This window comes from Bidens hawaiensis, unplaced genomic scaffold (assembly GCF_021521415.1).
Source record: "Bidens hawaiensis isolate Kalapana, Puna unplaced genomic scaffold, B.hawaiensis_p1.1 tig00013978_1, whole genome shotgun sequence".
Classification (NCBI taxonomy): domain Eukaryota; kingdom Viridiplantae; phylum Streptophyta; class Magnoliopsida; order Asterales; family Asteraceae; genus Bidens; species Bidens hawaiensis.
Genome location: NW_027492195.1, coordinates 450,952 through 468,016, shown reverse-complemented (window position 1 = coordinate 468,016; position 17,065 = coordinate 450,952). Strand labels below are relative to the sequence as shown.

General features: G+C 31.1%; 2 protein-coding genes across 2 annotated transcripts; one reads left to right on the top strand and one right to left on the bottom strand.

Moving 5' to 3' along the window:
• Positions 1 to 3,894: 3,894 nt before the first annotated feature.
• LOC143545498 (ferritin-3, chloroplastic-like) lies at positions 3,895 to 5,813 on the bottom strand. Its single transcript, XM_077037380.1, has 8 exons — positions 5,510 to 5,813; positions 4,990 to 5,073; positions 4,831 to 4,891; positions 4,647 to 4,734; positions 4,487 to 4,548; positions 4,330 to 4,395; positions 4,184 to 4,247; positions 3,895 to 4,083 (listed from the first exon to the last, which is right to left on the bottom strand). Exons 2-8 carry the CDS (start codon positions 5,037 to 5,039, stop codon positions 4,034 to 4,036), a joined length of 441 nt encoding a protein of 146 aa, XP_076893495.1. The 5' UTR covers positions 5,040 to 5,073; positions 5,510 to 5,813; the 3' UTR covers positions 3,895 to 4,033.
• A 7,264-nt stretch (positions 5,814 to 13,077) lies between these two features.
• LOC143545497 (uncharacterized) lies at positions 13,078 to 16,804 on the top strand. The gene is made up of 11 exons (XM_077037379.1): positions 13,078 to 13,167; positions 14,144 to 14,186; positions 14,490 to 14,543; positions 14,946 to 15,009; positions 15,111 to 15,170; positions 15,275 to 15,381; positions 15,460 to 15,498; positions 15,624 to 15,712; positions 15,794 to 15,872; positions 15,964 to 16,011; positions 16,452 to 16,804. Exons 3-11 carry the CDS (start codon positions 14,502 to 14,504, stop codon positions 16,530 to 16,532), a joined length of 609 nt encoding a protein of 202 aa, XP_076893494.1. The 5' UTR covers positions 13,078 to 13,167; positions 14,144 to 14,186; positions 14,490 to 14,501; the 3' UTR covers positions 16,533 to 16,804.
• The last annotated feature ends 261 nt before the right edge of the window (positions 16,805 to 17,065 follow it).

Here is a 17,065-nt window from a genome sequence, read left to right as displayed (position 1 = left end):
ATACCCGGGTCAGGTTCGGGTCCAGATATTGTCTCTAAAAAGCATACCTAATGCATCAGGTTCGGGCTCGGGTCGGGTATAGTAGCGGGTATTCTAAAACCGGGTATTTGAATACCCTATTTTTTTGTATTTAAAAAACCCTATTTTCGGTCTTTTTTCGGGTATAGATTGGATTTTTTAAAGATTGCACTTTTTACGGGTATTTGTAAGGTATTTTTCGGGTATAGATCAGGTATTTGAAATACCCATTTTCAGGTATTGGAAAAATATGGTTCCGGGTATGGAACCGGTTCGGGTTTTCGGGTATTACGAGGTACAAATTGGGTCCGGTTCGGGTTCGGGCCTTAGTACCGAAATGCATACCATATTCATACCCTACGGGTCAGGCACGGGTTCGGATATTAAAAATTCAGGTATAAAAAAACGGGTTCCGGGGTTCGGGTTTTTTGTGCACCTATAACTGATAGAGTACTAGACTGCTAGCGGTGCATAAACCGGGTATTTCCATATATCGGAACCTGGTAGGAACCGGTTCCAGGTATGGTCAATAAAAGTTAAAACCGGATTGGGTAAGAACCGGTTCCGAGTATAGTCGGATATTTGACAAGGTTTTTTCGGGTTTCGGGTGGAGTCTGGACGGATTTTGACTGGGTATTTTCAGTTGGCGGGTACAACTCTAGGGAAAATCTAAAACTAGGTTGTACCCCGCGGGTTGGGTACGGGTAAGAAACGGTTTTGGGTCGGGTACACTGGGTATTTTGTGCACCTCTACGTGTTACTTGCACAAACTGGTTAATCGATTAGTGCTCAGCGATTAAATAACCGGTTAAACCGGTTAATCAAGTCGGGTACTAACCGGTTTTAAGACAAGAAAACCCTACCCAGTAAACTGGTTTTGGGTACAAAATAACCAATGAACCGGTAAATAACCGCAAAAACTGGTTTAAAAAAATAACCGGTTTGGTTAACCGATTTCGAAGATCAATAATATAAACCGGTTTCTAACCAGCGGTTAGAACTGGGCATAAACCGGTTAGTGGTGGACCGGTTACTAAACGATTAGGATTTTGGGTTGGAACCGGTTATGAACCATTTAACCGGTTTGGTTGTGCACATCTACTATGTACTTTGTAGAGCTGTAAGAGAACCGGTTCCATTAGGAACCATTTAGGCCGTTGGGGTTTAAACCAGTCCTTATTTCAAAAGGAAAACACAGAGCACTCGATGACTATTTGGGAATATAATGCAACTTACATAAGTTATTTGCGTGAATGAATGATACATCAAAAGTGCAAACGAAGTGCATATCGCAAAAGTTTTTGCTCGGTGTATGATTTGTTAAAGACTAAAAAACAATTTTTCTCGGTTTGCTAAGATGGTCTAACAACGTGTCATAATTTGTTTAAGTGGTTGAAATTGTATGTTTTATAACATGTTTAGCGTATGTTGTTGACCATCGTTGTTAAGTTAAATTTGTTTTTGTAGCAAGATAAACAACTATAGGTGCGGGAGTTGCGTCAATACAACCACAGCCATATAGATTTGTCCTCTCTCATGTTCACGCTGCTTAAGTACTAGTCAGTGAAACATATTTATCTAACAATTAAAATTATCATATTATAATAAAATGATTCAATTATAATAGAAAGACATGTAATCATGTTACAAGTTGTGTCACATCCCCTTTTGAATAGATATAAAAGAATATAAACTTGGAAGAAAAAAGTAATTGTTGGTTTCTGAATAAACTTAGAAGTTTCATACTTTCTTAAATGGAGAACGAAGTAGTGAAGCACAATTCTATTGCCGGCCTTATTGTTTTAACTGATGAACATATAATTTCTCACTTCATTTACATATAGGGGTGTTCACGGTCCGGTTTTCACGGTTTTTAGGTCAGACCGTGAACCAAACCATTAGTGACGGTTTTTATTTTCGTAAACCGAAACCAAACCGTTGAACTCCTAAACCGAACCATTAGTAATGGTTTGGTTCCGGTTTGGCTTCACGGTTTAGACGCTTGTTGGGATTTTATAGAGAAACTCCAAAATAATTTATTATATTGTATAGCTCTCAAGAATTTACAAATTTTAACAAATATCACTTTTTTTGGGTTCTCATTTGAAAACTGAAAGGCTGGTTAACGTTTTTGCGTTTTAAAATTGGGCTTAACCTACTTTTTCTATTTACTCAGTAGTTAGTAAAGTAATGTAATTTATATTAAACGCACAATAACTTATATTAAACACACTAATAATTATTATTTAATTATGTCTAGTATTACACACATATATATATAATATGTAAAATATTTAAAACATATATAATTAAATCATACGGTCCGGTCCGGTTTTTTACGGTTGATTTTTGGTACAAACCGTAAACCAAACCGTTGGCTACGGTTTGAAAATATTCAAACCAACCGACCGAAAGTTAACAAAGAAAATCAACCGTGAAACTAAACCAATGACCGGTTTGGGCGGTTTCACGGTTTCGAACCAAACCGTGAACACCCCTATTTACATATATAAAATCTTTCAATAAATTAAAATATACAAAAAATCAACGAAATATACGCCCAACGTGGTGCTCGAACCCACGACCACAAGGTTAAGAGCCTTGCACTCCACAAACTAAGCTAGACGGGCTTTTGTTTCAAAGTTTCTAAAACTAACGTTTACAACAATAAATTATCATATTAAACAAATTAATTAGTAGATGAATTGATACTTTATAATTTTAAGGTGAAGTCATGTTCATTCACACACAATTATGATATAATACAATAAATGATTTTCTCTTGAAACTTTCTATCTCTTGCTAGACAATTTCATACACAACAATATCACAAACATCAAAACACAAGTGAGGATTATAGAATACATTAAATATTCAAAGCAACAGACGATATATTACATTAGGAAAAACTTAAATACGTGACAAGTTTATATATATATATATATTTATATATGATGATTATCATTACAGAACTGTAAAATTATTTAAGAACTTGAAGGAACCCTTGAAAACTAACGTTTTTTATAAAAAAATTTTGTATGTTAATGTTCTTTGAGATTAGTTTTATCCTTTTTTATATCTATATCTACAATTACAATTTTGAAAATTAGTTTTTATACATATCTATGTTTTGTTTGACACCTATGTAAATTTGTTAGTACATAAATTTTAAATATATGTAATCAAATTTTTTTTTATAAAATATGATAAAACTACTCTTAAATAATGTTACTATATAAAAAAAATTAAAAAATTGTTTGGTTGTTAAGGGTTCCTAAGAGTTCTTAACTTTTTTAGAGTTCTTAAATGATACCAACCATATATATATATATATATATATATTTGTAAGTAAAACTCAAATAAATATATTTGAAATCTATTTAACTCGAACAATCACTTCAGGTACTTTCAACTATTGAAGTTTATGTTTTGGCTTGACTCACCAAAAATGATACTGACTTTAACTTTGATGATATATCATATTAAGGTACTAGGTACATGTTGATATAATGTTTGGTGACTAAGCAAATTAAAGTGTCCTATGAGGCTCGTGACCCAAATATGAAATGTACTAAGAAAATGCCAAAGAAATTCAAAATATGTTTTTAAGTTACACAAGTAGCTAATTAATCCATTTTGTTTTTTTAATTTTTAATTTAGGTTTTCGGGTCAAGTCTAGAACCATAAGCACCATAACACGTTGATTTTAGGGGCCCTTAAATCTTGTCTCTTGTTTGAAGGTGACCCCTCAACCATATATATTATATGGTCCTGTTTGCACTAACCACTCGCTAATTGACCATACAATAGCTATAAGCCACAAAGCAATTTCATGGCTCTAAAAGATTCACATAACATCACCAAAACAAGACCGAGTCAACTCGATAACACTCACAAGATTGCACATTTTATTTAGCGTAGGTTTTAACCGGTCACTAGCATAAGAGTCACGAAATGATAACTAAAATAACCCATAGTTTCTAGGAACCTACAACTAGAGCTACACTTCACTCCATCAAGCGGCAGCACCTTCATTAAGAAGCATCTGATCAAAGTGCCAAACACCTGAAATTTGAAACATGTTACTATTTTTTTAGCATAAAGTAACTATTTTTATATCTACGATTATTGACAGTTAGACTTTGATTAAGTAACTATATTTTACCATGCCCTTTGCCGACCCTTCTTAGTTGAGCAACATACTCGGATATCTTCTTGATAGCTTCAACCTATGATTACATAAATATATTATCAGAATCATTACAAGCCAACTGATTAATTTAAAAAAAAAAAGTAAAATTTGAAATTCACCTGTTCGCCAAGGAACTCACTCTCCACAAAATCAGCCAAATGCACATCATTGTTCTCACTTGCTACCTGTTTTTATTCCAAAATTGCATATTTGAAACATGATTATAGTTGTGACTATCATAAATTAAAAATCTTGGTAATCAGAACTTGTGTGCACCTCATGGAGGTTTAGAAGTTTCTCATTTGTCAATTTCTCCAATGACAATGCAAGCTCCATAGCTAGAATCAAAACCGGTTTAAAACAATCTTAAGAATTAGAATTTATTATCAATCCAATCACTAAGACACAAAAAGTATATGCGTTATACAAAACCTACCATACAATGCATCTCCTTTCTCTTCATGATCAAACTCAGACAATGGCATTATAATCGACTGCAATTTCACCTTCCCGCCTCGTTTGTTCTGAAAACAACAAAAATTATATCACTCGTTTTCAAATATAAAACAAATTAAAGCTACATATAGCTAATAATTGCTCAAAAGTCAAAAGTTAAAAACCTGGTACTCCATTAACTTCTCAGCATGTTCTCTTTCTTCTTCACTAGACTCCTTAAAGAACCTATAAAGTTCGACGTATCATAAATCATCAATAAACCAGATAAAACCGCGTATTGTTAAGATGAAATATAAAAATAGTGGTAGTAAGTAGTAACTTACTTGGCTAAGCCCTTGAGAGCAACATTGTCCCTATCAAAGTATGCATACATAGCATGGTACACATATGAAACATTATACTCCACACTGAAATGAAACCAAAACAAACCATCAGTAATAAGCAAAAGCAATCAATCAAATCAAACAAAAGAACATAAAACCCTTTATTAAATTACAGGAGCCCTTGTTTAATAATCATAAAAGCGGAGTCTTCGTTAACTATTAACTATGCAAAACTAGATCTTAGCTTTCTTCCACTAATTATATGATGCAAATCTGTTAACAATTTAACATACACATGATGAGCAATAATATATCACTGTTTCACCTAGGACTTTTATCAAACACTTGGTGGGCGGTTTTCTTTCACAGTAAATTCAAGTTTTTTTTAACGATTAATTGAGGTTTAACATATCAAACAGAAACTAACAATAAACAATTACACTTTAATTGCATAAATATAAAGAAATTGACCATAAAAATCAAAACTTTAAACAGATAAATAATGTAAAAAAAAACTCACTTAATCTGTTCGTTAATGGCAGCTTCGGACGAATCAACATACTTATGGCGAGCAAGAGAGTGTTGAGGAACAGAAGGCACAAGGTTCAGTTCCTTCTTGACCTCCTAAAACGGCTCAAACACAACCCCAGAAAGCGAGCCACTTTTCACCGCCGCAGAAACCACGGTCGACGGCGGCGTAACGAACAGAGTGCGGGTGAAGGGTTCATCGGTGGTGGGTCGGGTCAAGAATGGGAGAGTTGCTGCTGGGGCTCTGAGAAGCATGATGATACAGTGGAAATGAATAATAATAATAATAATAATAATAATAATAATAATAATAATATTAATATTAATATTAATAATAATAAGGGTTTGTAATAATAAGTGAGTGATGGAGGTAGAAGATGATGATGGTGTATGTATGTATAGGGGATTGGTGTGAGGTTAGAGCCGTGGGATGGGGTGACACGTGGAGGGGTGAGATTGAGTGGCGCGTGGTTGGCTTGTGGCGTCTCTGGATATTTTGTTTTGTGTGGTGTGGAAGTGGAATACGGTGTTGCCATCAGGCCCATGATTGAGACTCATCAATCAATGAGGATCAGTTTATTATTATTATTATTATTATTATTATTGTTGTTGTTTATTATTATTATTATTACTAGGTTATTAACCCGTGTACGACACGGGTGGAAATATGCAATTTTTGAACAAACGCATGTCATTTGAAACGACAACATAAGTTGTTATATGTTATTCGAGACGACAACATACTTTAAGTTGTAAATAATATTGGTAAAAAACCAATGATTGTGAAATACAAAGATAAACCCAAAGAACATTCAAATTAAAATATTTGAAAACATAATCAAAAATTAAAAATGTAAAATTCATAAGCTACTAAAAATACTTCCTTATAAACCATATTTATTATTTAAAATAGACTACAACTGGAAAAAACTACATTCTCTTCAATTTAAATGAAAGTTTCTTATCTGAATGTGTTAGACCACAATGAATTATATAAGTGTGATAACCAGTATTAATACCTGAAATAAGTTTTACTACAACAAAACGCCTACCCAAATTAATTACTCGCAATCTAGTTTCATCACACAAACCGTCCATATTCCTTAGTAACATTTTGGCACACCGACTTTTACAACCAATCTATGAGTCAAAATAATTTTTGTCCTTTTAATTTTATTTAGCATAATGTGTTTATGAAAATTTTAGTTCAAGTTAAAATATAAAAAATAAGTGGTATGATGTTACTTAAAAACCAAAAACCTGATATTTTATATGGTCCACAACTAAATTTTTGAATTTTGTTGCAAAGTATGGAAACAATATACATTGATTTAACCAAATATAAGTAAAAAATAATGGAGAAATATTTTTGCGACTCTAATTAACATAAATTGATTCGTATACACATCTTAAGTAAAACATATATTTTAATTTGTTTTAAGAAAATAAAATAGTATTTGATAACTGAAAATTATGTTTCGTATTATTTCTAAAAAAGAAAATAGAAAAAAGAAATGTGTAAACATACATTCAATGTTATTAAAAAATTGTTTATAAAAAAGGTATAATGTAGTTAATAACAAATATATTAAAAATAGTTTATAATTTTCTGTTACAAGTGCCTAATTTTTAGTTAATAGCATATTAATTTTTATTTACTATATTTTAGTTAATTAAAAAATTATATTTTAATACAATATAGTGTATTAACGCATTTAAAATAAAATGTTACCGTTCAAAATGCTAGTAAGTAGTTATCTTGACGTTGAAACTGCACGTGTACAAAAAAATGCATTCTTTAAAAACATTTAAAGAGTAATTAAAAATATTAAAATGACTAACCGTTTGAATTACCTCTTTTATTGGAAGACGTTGATTGATCAAAAATTACGTTTTCTTTAATTTGAATACATTTATAATATAATATAATAGTATATGGAAAAGTTGAACAACATAAATATAAAAACATAATTTTATATATAACGTTTTGTAAATTTTGCTGACTTAATGAAAGATTTTAATATAGAAAACAGAAATATTAGAAAACCGGGAAACCAAGAACTATTCACTTTAGTGACAATTGTATGTTATTTATATTTGGTGTTCACAGAGATATTAAAGACATGAAAATTAAAAATATTACACAGAAAACAAAAATAACACAACGTATTCAATTGGATATGAAGAATATCGGCTAACTTGAATCGACATAGATGATCAGAAATTTATTTATATAAAAGTATCTAACCCCCCAATATATTTATATAATAGTAGCTCATGTTACACATGGATTGAAAACATATAGATCATACTTCTTGTTCAATAACTTTAAACATGTTTTGATGACCTTAATTAAAAGTTTAAAATACGGATTTATAAGATTGTATAAAAATGAAAATACATTAACTAATAATTAATTTTTGTTTTGCCTTAATAAAAACATGAAAATTATAGAAATTTCAATAAAAACATAAATACATTAATATAATTAATAATTAATTTTTGGTTAACTTAACTAAAACATGTATTATAAGAATCTTTATAAAAACGTAAATACATTAATTAATTAATAATTTATTGGTTACCTTAATTAAAACACGGTGATTAAAAAATTATAATAAAAACATATTAAATTAGTCAAATATATTAAAGATTATATAATGTTCGTGAGCACCAGATTATTAACTGCATAACCTATTTTTGTAACTTCATATAAGTGGTTAAGAATTCAAATTTCAAAATGGTTTAAATAAATAATTTTTATTATTCGCTTAAGCGATTATTAAATTCATAATAACTTGAAATATTTAGAACATTCTAATATTTTTTTTATTTAAGGCATCAATGCTGAATAATTATGAAATGGTTTATAACTATGGATGGTATTCAAAAAAGTAAAATGGGTTGAAAAATATTAGTCAAATTAGGAATGAGAATTATGTTTAAATATGTAAATATTATTTAAACCTATTCAATATAAATGGTCAAATTAAGTCAAATCGTTAATTTATTCAAAGTGTTGAATCGGTTATTAATCCGTGTACTGCACGGGAGGAAATTAGTATATTCTTGAAGTAAACATATATGAGTATATATATTGAATATTAGATTATTTACTTTTATTATACTTGTAAAACCAGGTTTTTTTAAATTATTATCGTTACGACCAACATACCACAACAAAGAACCTTTCACAAAATCTGAAAACTGAGACCAAATCTAGTTCAAAATATGGTATCAAAAATTATTGTAACCCGAAACTTACCACGTTACACGTGTACCAAAAATCAAAATTAATTTCATGTGAACCGAATAAAAAATGATAAATAAAATTAGATATTGCACTAAATAACCAAAGGCTACCCGAATAATATGAAAAAAGTACCCAGGAAAATAACATCAATTGGTTCATACAAACCCCGCTCTCTAACAACCAGTTTGTTTTTCGTAGATGACATACTCGTGTCGCCATCGGGCCTCAACCAACTTGCACTTGAGGTTTGTGTCGTTAAGAGGTGCCGAATCATTTTCATCACTGACATGAACATCTCCGACAATGTCTTGAGGTATGGAAATGCGAGTTGTGTGATCATCGATCACAAACGCTCGGCCCTTACAATGGGAAAAAAAAGACACATTAATAAACTTATAAATGTAAAATGCATTAATAGATATAGCTTCAATAATATAGTAGTATATCCTTTCTTAAAACAAATAAATGGGTTAAACAGGTAAATCCGCTAACCCGTTCGGTTAACACGACCATTGGTTTAAACGAATCTGACCCGAACTTGTTTATATTGAACCAAAACCCGCGAATTACTTGTTTGGTTCCGTTCGTGTTAGAAACTTGTCCTACATGTCATTATCATACAAACATGTTATCTTTTAAAAGGAAAACTTTTTTAAGCTTACCAGTTTATGATATCCTCCCACACATTATTAACATAAGTTTCATCATTAGTTTTCATATATTGCAGAGATGAAGTATTTTTATATCTCTTTAATAAGCGTATTCCTGTTATTCAATGAACACATATCACATGATTCATAATTAAGTTATGTAGCCTACTTTCTTTAATTGAAAGTTCATTCATTTAAAAATGTTGAAGAAAGCTGAGTTTTTTAATAAATGGGTGCAACAAACACAATGAAAAATTTTAATGAGAGAATATTATTAACTGCAATTACTTAAAATAAAATGTGTTAATTTTTCAAATTATGTGAACTGTACAGGAATGCATGATTTACACTTTTACATTATTATTAAATTTGTATAATAAAGTTTTGAATAATTTAAATATGTAATAATAAGATATTGTGCGTAATTGCTTTTCGAGTAATTACCTGGATGCAAAGAAAAGATGCGACCATCATTGAGTGCAAAAAAAAATAACCATTATTAGCAACTTCAATAGGAATGCACTACAAAACTGAAAAATAATAATATAAACATATATACAGCTAAAGTTAGTGTTAAAAATTAAAACATATGCAAATCGTAATGATAAAAAAGAACCATATTAACACAAATCAACAAAATACATACCTAGCAATTAGCATATGTGAATCGTAATTCTTCGATTAACAAAACGTACCTTGGTAGAGAAGATCTAGATTGAATCACCACGATATTGAATCACAAATCAGAGGTTTGAATCGTCACGATGTTGTAGGAGAATAGTGAATCGTTGAATCGGAGAACTTATGGCAGAAGATAAAAGCGACAGACAAAACGATGATTGTTGAGTTAGGGTTTTGTGATAATAAAAACGGATTAGGTTTTGTTAATTGGATGAGAAATGTAGGCTAGAGGGGTTTATGAACATGGTAACAGATGAATAGTTTTGAAGAAATAACAATCAGTGTGCCATGTGATCAAAAAGTCTATTATTTTAATATCAAGATGGAATTGTAATTATATTTTTATTCTTAAACTTAAATGATTACATTAATTATTTGTAATTGAATTTGTTTTTAATTTATTTAATTGTTAAAAAAATTAGAGAAATATAAGATATATTTAGAAACAAAGGGAATAGACCAATAGAGAAGGGCCATGTGGACCCAATCTCAATTGTTTTAATAGTATCGTAGGATTATTATTATTATTATTTTATTTTCATTTCAAAAAGTTAAAACACACTTTAATACATAACTTTTATTTATTTATTATTAATTACCATTTGCCTCCCTGTGTAATATAGTCGCGATATGGAATAACCATTGCAAAAGAATTTGCGCATGTTGTACCGTTGTTAAATTTGGGCGGGCAAAGTATGAGCCAAATGAGTTTCAATCATTAAAAAAAGTATATTGTTTTTATTTCGGATCAAACAACGAGGACTTTGATAGATTAAAACACATTCGAATTTTAATGGGATGTAAGCCAAATGAGTTTAGGTTATTATAAAAAAAGCTTACAATTTTAGTTCAGGTCAATACGAGTAATACGTAAAATGAGTCCAGGCCATTAAAAAAGATGTCAATTTTAGTTCTAGTTAAAACAATTTATAGGCATAATGAGTTAAGAGTCATTTAAAAAAAATACATTAAATTTGGTTCGCATCAAAACAGTTTATATTTCAAATGAGTTCAAGTCATTTAACAAAAGCATATCTTACCATTTGTTTAAAAGGCTGTAGTTACTAAAATCTGTTTTGTTTAAATATATTGTCGTTGTTGCAACATCATGCAGATTTACTGCTAGTGTTATAACGAAAACACTAATATTAATATTATTCTAGGAGTTGGTAAAGCTTTCACATACACATGAGAAGTCTTTATTTCTATTAAAGCATTTAAAAATATAAAAAGTTTTTAATATATAAGTTAAAAAATATATTTAGATTGAGTGTAGTGGTGCCCTGAGGGACGTCAAACCCTCCTCTGCCAAAGTGCCAAGGCTTTAATGAGCGTGAAAATAAAAAAAAAACAGTATGTTGGGAGTGAGGTAACTTTAGCATATCCAAGGTAAAATCATTACACTATTGTTAAATGATAGATTAGTTAAAGGCCCATTATCTTCGTGTCACCTTAAGTTAGCCATTAAGAGCATTCACACCCTATTCCATATATTTTCCTCATAATTTAGCTAAAAAACACCATTCCACAAATTTATCTATAATTTTTCAAAAATTTTCCACATTCTATTCCCTATTCATATCCATAAATTCTTTTTTTTTATTATTATTTTTATCTCTTTTGTCTTGTTATATAGTATATGGTGATTGGGTAATAGTTGATATATTATATGATATGGATCAAAAGTGAGTCCCTATATTTAGTGTTTTACTTTAGTTGTCATATAACTCATCCATATAAGACCATGAGTAGTCATAACTCTCCACTCCCAGGCATTATGCGTCACATGGCGCCCATTCAGAATTATAATTTTTTACAAAAACAGGTTGTAGTCATAACTCTCCACCCCCAGACGTTATGTGCCACGTGACGCCCAGTCACTATTATTATTTTTTTGTTTTTTTAATAATAATAATAATATTACAGCCATATGCCATAGAATGAATGAAGAATAATAATAATACCAGAGCAGCAACAGTGAGTAATAAAAAATAGGAATCATCACTCATCTTCTATTTCTATCATCTATCGAAATAACTGTCGAAAAATATGTCAGAATAAACGGGACGGTCAATCTCATCCATCCCTCTGATCAACACCAAAAATCAATCCATCCCTTCCATCCAACATCCATCCCTTCCATCCATGTGATCAACTCGCCAGAAAACATAAACTCCGGCCACCGTCAATGGCTGCACCACCATGGCACCACCTCCTCCATAAACCCTTCCAACAGTTATATACCACGCACCACTTTGAAAAAGAGTGCCATTTCTTGCGTTTTATCCAAAACGCCGGAAAAATCAACACCCCAAATGCCGGGGGGGGGGGGGGGGCGGGCGGTGTGCCCCCGGCGTTATACCTCAAAACGCCTTCGAAAACGTGCCATTACGGATGGTCTAATAGAGAATGGATTGGATAGGTGATTTTGATGGTTTTCTCAAAATTTATCCTAAATTATATAAATTTGACAACTTTAAAGAATGGGTTGGGAATGCTCTCCACTTCACACGACGTAATCAAATATAATTAGATATTTCTAATCCTCCTTGAATACTAACAAACTCACTCTTTGTAAGCAACATGCACATGGGTCCTAACTCCTAATGAACCATTATTATTGTGGGCTTGATTATCATTGTGGGCTTGATTATTGGGCTCCATGCATGGGTTCAAACCAAAATAAACACACACTAGAAAGTAGAATCTAGATCTCAATCTCAATCTCAATCTCAATCTCATTGATTACGTAACAGTTCCCAACAACGGTCAGCAAACTACACAACTTAAATCCGAGCCCTAATTTCCATAATCATCTTCAATCTAATTGAAACACCTCCAATTAATCTCCAGTTAACACTTAACAGAGACTAATTAACATTACGATATGCAATTAAGGTGTATCATTCTCCGCGTTATCAGTTTACTGATTATTATTATTCTACACAGACTCTGTTCGGTTTCTGCGATCTGTGAGTTCAGTATTACACAGGAGAATAAGCTTTATAGCTACAGTCTGGCTTCTGCTTCTCATTCATTTCCACATGGCGTTCGCAACGAAGACGGGTACTAGTTGATTATTATTCAGTAGGTTTGATTATTATTATTATTATTATTATTATTATTGATCGTTCGATTACCGTATAAAGCATTGCACATTAACTAGTTGATGATATAAGTAGTTGAAAGCAGATGAAAACTTTTATTAATGGTGTTAAATTGGATGATAGTTTGTATAGAAAGTTGTTGATTGTTGATAAAATAAAATAAAAATAAAAGGAAACAATTGCTTTAGTTGCTAAATTGACATTGTTCATAGATTCCATGTGATAAGATTAATGTATGCTTTTCACTTGTTGATAGAGTTTCAATACTTACATTAACATCATTAAATTTGTGGCTATAGCCTTTAACTAATTCCTAACATTTTGTAAGTTTTTAGAAGTCCTTCAACTATCATATTTGAATCAAATGTTTTAGATTTCCATGTTGATTATAAAAAGTGAAGTGTAGGTATGAAAACTGGAAAAGTGGTCGGTTAATATGAATTTTTTGCTATAATGTAATCTTGTAAGCTGAAAGCGAAACGCTGATATTGAACTATGCGGTTAATGCGGAAAAAATATTGAATGTTGGTCAAGGACCGATATTTGAGATATCGGTTATCGTGGTGGGATATTGGTAATTTTTAAATCATGCAGAATTTATATATATAGCAATTTAACATTAACAATTCAGTATAATTTGCTACCGTTAACGAATTAATTTTTTGAAACTTAAAAACACTAATAATTGTAGCAAGTAGGAACTGATTAAGACTTAAAACACTAGCATTAAACACTAAAAACTGACAATTAAGACTTAAAAAATTGATATCTGGAAAATCAGTGATATATCAGTCAATATCGCCGATATTATCGGTACCGATATTCTGCTTGAGGTCCGATAACCGCTATAGAACCAATATCGACTGCATAGATATTGACAGATTTTACATTTTTGGTACAACTGGCTAACCATGTTCTCAATAATTTTGAATCAGATATTACAAGGTGTCGGCTAACGGGACAGTGGTTTGGTTTCAGGTTGTCTCTTAACAGGTTACACTTTCTTGCTTTATTTGCCCATGCATTTTTTTTGTGAGCATTGCAACACTAATATTATAAGATAACACTATTTCAAAATTTGCATTATACTGCATTCTGCTTCATTGTATCTATTAAAATGACTGTTTTTCATCGTTTTTTCCCAGAAATGTATTAATTTAACTTTACAGAGAGATATATTGTTGTTTTCTTCTTTCTTTCTCTTTAATAAATTAATATCATCTATACATGTATGCCATTAGTCATGTCACTCACAGATGAGTTCTTTTGTTTGTCGAGCAGCTTTGTGATGGAATGATTTTCAACCATGATCCGCCACGATGTGTTGACTGCTGGGTGAGTGTCATTCAAGTTGCAGTGATTTGTCTTACAATGATTTGGAAACACTTAGTACCCAAAAAACCTTTTTTCAGTCCTATAAAATCATGATGAAACATGGATATATGACCTCTAGCTTTGTGGCTTTGACTTTGAAGGTCAAACAATTGATGTTTCATCTTTTAATTGTTGTCAGTTTACTCGAAAATATAAGTTCGTATCATTTAGAAATTGGAAGAAGTCCGCTTGACTTCTAAATTAAAAGATGCACTAGTTTTGAGACTAAGAAGATTTTTAAACTGGTCATTCACTGTTTGTTATTAGTTAATTTAGCCAAATTTGTCCGATTATTTTGTATGTTTTTTCTGTCTTAACCCGTTAAACAAATATTGTCATGATGCTTTGAATTTCATTTTACAGGAATGTGGAGGATCATCCCGATGTGGGACGGGTTGCAGTGCCCTTATGTCCAATAATACATTAGGTATAATCTCAGGAAACATCTTACATAGTTGTATGCTGTAAGTATAAAATATACAAAGAATCTTCTAAAACAGCTAATGAGAATTTATGGACCATATGCAGAGGGTTATCCCGTATGTACTACTATTGGTCGCACCCAAACCATCACTACAAATCTCATTGGTAATCCTTTTTTTTAATAATTTGTTACTCTGATCCCAATTGGCCTTTTTTTCCCTTTTCTTTGGTGTTAAAAATGTTGCGTTGTGTTGTTTGTGACATGGCAGATAAAGAGAATCCAGGCACAGGATTGGTTGTTGAAATGTGGCACCAAGGTCCTGAAACAAATTGCTCACTCTCTGTTTCTGTTATCTGTGATTCAAAGCAAGTTCATGTAAGAAACTTTACATTTTATTTATCCATTATTATTTTTCTATACAACTAAAACACACTTTTGTGTTGCTTTTTGCAGGGGCCTAAAACACTTACAAAAGTCGGCAATTGTAACTTTGTAAGTGTTCTGAAATGTTAAAGTTTCATTCTACATGCAGAGATATGCTTTTGACTTTTTGTCAACCCACTCTTTAGTCAAATTGTTGTACAAGATTATTTAAAACCGCTACATATATTATGCAGGCTACTGAAATAACACATCCAGCTGGTTGTGCAAATGTTTTAGCTTCCAAAGGCAGTGGATTGGGCTGGTTCGGCACCCTCTTAATCATGTAATGGTCAAATTACAAATAATGCACCATATACAGTCATATTTTCATTTCTTGAAATTTTATTTATTTTTTTTTATTCAGACTTTTGTGTCTCTTCGGAATTTATCTGATAACTGGATCTGCTTATCATTTCTTCTATCTTGGCATTCGTGGTATAGATGTAAGTTTCATGAAAGTCTGAAGCATTTATTAACATGAATTTTTAAGTTGGTGATTATTGTGCAACTAATTTTTTATTTTGGTTTTATTAGATTATTCCGAACGTGGAATTTTGGGCCAGCTTGCCACATAGAATCCGGGTATTGTTTCATTATTCTCTGGTCTCTACTCTCTAATGGTCTAATGGATCAGAAATCATTTTATTTAAAGGATTAACTATTATTGAAATAAAATGATGCTGAAATCATATCCATAGTATCAGATAACTTACATATATTTTGGCAAATATATGTATTGAGCCAACCCAGCCCAACAAACCAATTTGACGCGCCCATCCGGCTGCCTCTAGTTTTAATCCAAAATTACATATTTGGCCATTAGTAATCATTAAAGGCATGTTAGACATATGACTAATAGTTTAAAACTAATGTTAAGATTTACTAATACTTCATAACTATTTAATATTTATCATGTCAAACATGATTTAATAAAATTTAATAAAATTATATTTTGATAATAGTTAATGTTTTACTAGAATGTTTCTGTCGTTAGCTGATTAATGCAATGGAACTGTTTGCAGAATTCCTTTATGTCAATGGTTCGAAGATTTAAAGGACCCTCTCAACGACACCGAAGCTCGTACTCTCCTGTTGACTTTTGACTTTTCAAATATTGTTGGTTCAACATTGCTCTAACAGGGTTGGAAGTAATTCATACACTGACTGATTCGATTCGGGCAGAGAGAAGCAAGAATTGCTGCATTTTGTACGCATCTTTTCCTCACGAAAATTAAATTCATTAAACTTGATATTCATTTGTATTTCTTGGTGTTGTGATCATTCTGCACTGCAAAAAATGTTAAATGATAGGATACAGTTTAGTGTTGTTTCTGAATCAGTGTAAAAGTCTGAAATGGTTATTTCTGACATATTTTACTTTTTATTTATATAAACTGTTGTTTTAATGTAGTTTTCATATATCTCAACGAATATAAAGTTTTACCTACTGAGAGATTTAAACATCTGAATCTCTTGGTTGTTGGACATTATTCGCTAGTCGTTTTAGTTTTTTTTTTTTTTTTGTAACAATATGTTTCTGGTTTTTTCCCTCAGTTTCTAAAATAGTTTTGTAAGTAATATGATGTTTATCTTTGCTTTTAAAAGTGTGATAACCTGTTTTTTTTTGTATTAGTTT

What these genes read in the sequence shown, in the direction of transcription:
- LOC143545498 (XM_077037380.1), bottom strand. Translation starts at nt 5,039, where the DNA reads ATGTATGCATACTTTGATAGGGACAATGTTGCTCTCAAGGGCTTAGCC. An exon ending in AGAAGTTAATGGAGTACCAG is followed by an intron (nt 4,735 to 4,830) that starts GTTTTTAACTTT and finishes TGTTGTTTTCAG; the next exon opens with AACAAACGAGGCGGGAAGGT. An exon ending in AAGGGTCGGCAAAGGGCATG is followed by an intron (nt 4,084 to 4,183) that starts GTAAAATATAGT and finishes TTCAAATTTCAG; the next exon opens with GTGTTTGGCACTTTGATCAG.
- LOC143545497 (XM_077037379.1), top strand. Translation starts at nt 14,502, where the DNA reads ATGATTTTCAACCATGATCCGCCACGATGTGTTGACTGCTGG. An exon ending in TATGTCCAATAATACATTAG is followed by an intron (nt 15,010 to 15,110) that starts GTATAATCTCAG and finishes GACCATATGCAG; the next exon opens with AGGGTTATCCCGTATGTACT. An exon ending in CATCACTACAAATCTCATTG is followed by an intron (nt 15,171 to 15,274) that starts GTAATCCTTTTT and finishes GTGACATGGCAG; the next exon opens with ATAAAGAGAATCCAGGCACA.